The sequence below is a fragment of the Parasteatoda tepidariorum genome, chromosome 8 (genome assembly GCF_982258835.1).
Source record: "Parasteatoda tepidariorum strain Cologne lab strain chromosome 8, Ptep-v5.0, whole genome shotgun sequence".
Taxonomy (NCBI): Eukaryota; Metazoa; Arthropoda; class Arachnida; order Araneae; family Theridiidae; genus Parasteatoda; species Parasteatoda tepidariorum.
Genome location: NC_141762.1, coordinates 9759108 through 9764151, shown reverse-complemented (window position 1 = coordinate 9764151; position 5044 = coordinate 9759108). Strand labels below are relative to the sequence as shown.

The 5044-nt window shown below is 33.0% G+C and overlaps 1 protein-coding gene across 1 annotated transcript; it reads left to right on the top strand.

Annotated features, from left to right (window-relative positions):
• The first annotated feature begins 3177 nt into the window (after positions 1-3177).
• Positions 3178-4820, top strand: LOC139425549 (uncharacterized). The gene has a single exon (XM_071180708.2). The coding sequence runs from the start codon at positions 3246-3248 to the stop codon at positions 4740-4742; it is 1497 nt and encodes a 498-aa protein (XP_071036809.2). The 5' UTR covers positions 3178-3245; the 3' UTR covers positions 4743-4820.
• The last annotated feature ends 224 nt before the right edge of the window (positions 4821-5044 follow it).

Sequence of the window (5044 nt, the reverse complement as noted above, 5' to 3'; positions counted from 1 at the left end):
CCCATCACATAAAGATAAACAGAAATCGTGGTGACCCGATGCTGACGTCATTGAAAGCAGAGACAGCTGGAAAAGAACAGCATGTTAAAAGGAAACTGAGTTTAGTCAAAATTTTTCAACTGAAATTGGTCGTCAATACAAGAGGCCCCCCAATTGTACATTTTAACCAGAATTTTGTTCGTGTGCCTTTTTTTAATATTTTATTTTGCCTTTTCCTTAAACATTTTCCCCCTTTTCTATTATTTTATAAATGTTTTGTCCCCATTTTCTTTCCTCCTTTATCTTTTTTTTTCCCTCTTTATTATCTTTTGCTTTCATTTTTATTCATTTTTCCTTTGTTCTCTATTAAATATTTTTCTTACATTAGTCATTTTTGAACAATATTCCTCCATTTTTTGATACTTTGAGACACTTTTCTTATGCTTTAAACTATTAAACAATCTTTCCATCTTTTCCATTTTTGAGCTTCTGTTCTCTTTTGTCGAAATTATTTTTTTAGCCATTTATAAAAATTCATTGAGTTCTAATTTGAATGATTATTTTTCAGTGTTAGAGAAGACTCCTGATGAATCAGCCATCGAAATTAGACTGCCACTGTTGAACTGAACTCTGTACCTATTGCTCTCAAGCATCAGTCTGGATATTGTTGTTATATAAAATATAACTCTTGTAGTAATATTGGCTTTTTGTTGTTAAAAATAAAATTTGCAGGACGATACAAAAGAATATGTTTATTAATATATTAAATACTGAAACTTAATAGTTTATTAAAACTGTGTACATTATTTAAATAAAAACTCAAATGATACCTGAAAATTATTAAAATCTGTTGTAATATTTATCTCAAAGTGTTATGCTGTTTCATTTTCATCATAGCTAAAGCTTATTTTTTTAAAAACCATTAAAAAAAAGTAGGTGACCCGGATTCGATTCAAGCAATTGCTGATCGATACAAATTCCGCATCTCACTTGTACCGACTGAAGTGCTGGTAGGAAATATCCTCAGTGGTAGACGGATCATGGGTTAGAGTCCCCTTGAGACCAGACTATCCGTGGGAGGTTTTCGCGGTTTTCCTCTCCATGTAACGCAAATGCGAGTTAGTTCCATCGAAAAGTCCTCTACAAAGGCAAATGTATCCCAATACTTGATACAGGAGTTCCCTTGTTTTCTGGATTGGGATCAAAATTGCAAGGATACGTAGTTGAACATTAGTAATATTTTTTCAGAGTTCAAGCACACTAACGCACATTATAGCTGTTTCGACAACTGCCGTTTCTTTTTATATTCAAAATAGATAAATACATACGTTACTTTGGTTATCATTTATTCACGGGTACATATATACATGCCAATATTTGATATTTCCAATAATAGTTCTCATATTAAAAGACTTTTTATTATAAGAATTGAAAAATCAGTTGTCTGCAAAAACAATTTAATATTTTGTCAGAGCTTAAACACATCAACGTTTACATACGTTATTGTAGTTATCATTTAATCACCAATAGATATAGACTTGTCAACATATGATACTTCCAAAAATAATTTTTTCCAGTATGAGAATTGAAGCATCAATTGTGGGCAAAAATAATTTAATGCTTTGTTAGAGAACACATCAGCAGAACACACATCAATGTTTACTTTATTCACCGATAGACCTGCCAACATTTGATATTTCCAGTAGTAGTGCTTTTTAATATTAGAATTGAAAAATCAATTTCCGGCAACAAAAAAAAATATATAAGCCTCCATCATTCATTACAGTTATGATTCCCACTGTGTATTATTTGTTAAACAAAATATATGATGTTGTTGTTGTTGTCTTCGGCCATTATAGTAGAGAGGGTGCGATTGTTCTTGGTATCCAGTGTTCCCATTTATGGTCAAGAATTCACCACACCCATACGTCACTCCCGTTTATAGGGTGAACCCATTCAAACATCCATTCATTCGTCCACAGATCGTAATTTTGACTTGAACCAGAGAACGATCCTTTCAATAACTCCAGAGTTGTTATGGAAACACGGAGGACATTGTGACTCGACAGATTTAACATGCACCAGTCAGCATTTATTATACTGGGAGTCTTGGCCGGCTGGATTCAAACTCTCGTTTTCACAAACGCGAGTCCAGTGGCCTGCCAACCAGGCTATCCCGACGGAAAAAAACATGCTAAAATCAGGATTACCACAGCCGACTATAAAAGCAAAAAGTGGTGATTAATTAAATTCATAATTTTATTAAAAGATTCTAAAATTAGCTCCTTCAATTTTAGCATATTGTATTCAGTTTACTATTGAAAGTGAATTTAAATAATGATATTGCTTTAAATGTGAATAAATTGATTACAATTTACTAATTTAAGAAACAATAAAAAAAAAACGAATTGAGTTTTTATCACTATTCACATTTATAGTCGCCTGTGGTATCCCTGTAAGAATGTTAAAGTGGTATAGAAAATAAAAACAGTTTTTGTTATCATAAATGTGAGCTAATTTCCACTATTAAATTCTCTAAGGCCCGTGGAAATCATTATAAATGACGTTAACGAAAATTAAAAACAAACATGGGAAAATAGATCGTTTATTCATACATTTATTTGTGCTTAATTTTTAATTGCACTGGGATATTTTATCAAGACAATACTGGATGGCGACCACATTCTGCGCTGTAGGGCCCTCCGCGGGACGTCGTCTACCGCGCGATATTGGGAAGCAAGAGCGCTCCTGAGGAAATGACTTTTTACTCTCTTGTTTTGTTCCTGTGTTTTTACCTTTTAACATGTCAATTCTCCTCTGCCATTTAAAATAAATAAATACATATTGTGATACATATCTTATCCCGAAAGCAAACAACTATTGCCTTTTTGTACAAAATTATTTGCTCTCTGAAGTACTATTTAATTTATATATAGTAAAAAAAACTTTACATAATGTTACCACGTTTTTCACAAAGCCGCTTAATGAAAGTCAGGCAGTTAAACGGCTGAATAAAATATTAAGTAAGAAACTAAGAATATTTTTACCAATGTCGCATCCACATTTAATTTTTATCTCTGACCTTTATGAGAGATATGTAGACTGTTTCATATCTAGTCTCATGAGAAAGATAAGTGAAAAATTCAGTAGATATAAACGCGTGTAATCGGGTTGTCTTAAAATAAATATATATCTTATCATTTTACAACTGATATCAATGAAAGAGTAAAACATACGCAAATTTTATTGTTTCTTAAAAGCATTATATGAAAGACATACGGTTTAAAATCATGCCGTTTGTTACAACTGACAAGGAAAACTTTACTTATATTTGGAAAATTGAAAACTTTAGCTCGTGGGTTCAAAAACGTGGAGAAAGAGTAAAGAGCCCCTGGTTTACAGCGGATACATTGGACGAAACAAAATGGCGCTTGGATCTTTACCCTAGAGGAATCGACAATGGAAACGAAATTTGCATTTCTTGCTACTTGTGCCGGGCAGAAATGGACAGCGGCGATGAAAATGTAACCATTGGCTACGAGTTTGAAATCCTTGGCGTAGATGGCACGACTCTATTATCAAAAAAAGTTGAAAGTTTTACTTTTAAAAGAAAAGAATCATTAGGTTGGCCTGATTTTAAAAGTCTTAATGAAATATTTAGAGATAAAACCGTCTTCTTGCCAAAAGACACTTTGACTGTTCGATGTATCATGTGGGGTTCATTTCCACACAACGTCAAGGCAACCAGGACATCTGCTTTGACCGAAATCGGTGTTGGTGGTTGCTTTTTCAAATATAGCATCAAGTTATCAACCTTGGAAACTCCGGTGCATTATTTTGTGCCAGGTCCTTGGCGAATTGAGTTGACGTTTTACCTTTCCGAAGATGAAAACGTGTGCGTCAAGATCAGAAAATTTGGCGAAGTCACCTTCAGATACGTTCTTCAGTGCAAAGTGGCCTTGCTAGATGTCGAAGGAATTGCACACGAAATCAGACAATCGGAACACATCATCGAACCCAAACAGGAAGTGAAAATATGGGAATTTCCACCTTTTATCAAGAAAAACAAACTTCTGGCCAACAAAAATTTACTGCTTAGCGACGATGTGATTAGTTTCAACTGTGACTTTTCAATATCTGACAGAAGTGATGTAGTTGAATTTGAAGAAATTATCCCGATGCCACAAATTAATAGCAATGCGTCATCGAAAAGCATCTCAAACATCGACAATTTGAGAACTGATTTATATCGTTTGTTGTCGAATCATAAGTATTCCGATGTAAAGCTACACGCAGAGTGCAAAACCTTCCATGCCCATAAGGCTCTACTTTCTATTAGGTCACAGGTATTCGCTGATATCTTCGATCGGGACAAATCATTGACTTCGATCGAAATTCCTGATTTAACAACGGAAACTGTGACCTTGCTTCTAACCTTCTTGTACACAGGTGTTGTGGATGATCTTGAGTTCGATACTGCAAAGTGCCTCTTTGCCGCTGGTCACAAGTACAGAGTACAGGCATTGATAGATGTATGTTCTTCCTTTATAAAATCAAAAATGTGTCGCAATACGGTTTGCGATATCATTGTGCTTACGGATGAATATCAAGACGATGATTTGAAATCAACAGCTCTCGATTACATGAAAGAACATACGAATGATATTCTCTTATCAGGTGAATGGAAACGGTTGATAGAAAACAATGCTAAATTAGCTACTGAAATTTTGTGTAAATTATCTATCAAGATTGGAAAAGCGTGAAAAACGTACCTTTAATTTAACATTTCAGTGTATTTTTAAAATTGTTTTTTCAATTATAAATATTATGCATTACTCTTCTATTTCTATGATATTACAATAATTAATAATTAAGAAAATTCTCTTCTGGATGATATAACATTTCTGTGTACATAATAGATATATATATATATATATATATATATATATATATATATATATATATATATATATATATATATATATATATATATATCTATATATATCTATCTAAAGCAACTATTTAATCATCATTAATCAATTAACATTTCGACAAATTTTTTAAT

Bases quoted from the DNA above. Each gene is read 5' to 3' on its own strand.
- LOC139425549 (XM_071180708.2), top strand. From the start codon at position 3,246: ATGAAAGACATACGGTTTAAAATCATGCCGTTTGTTACAACTGACAAG.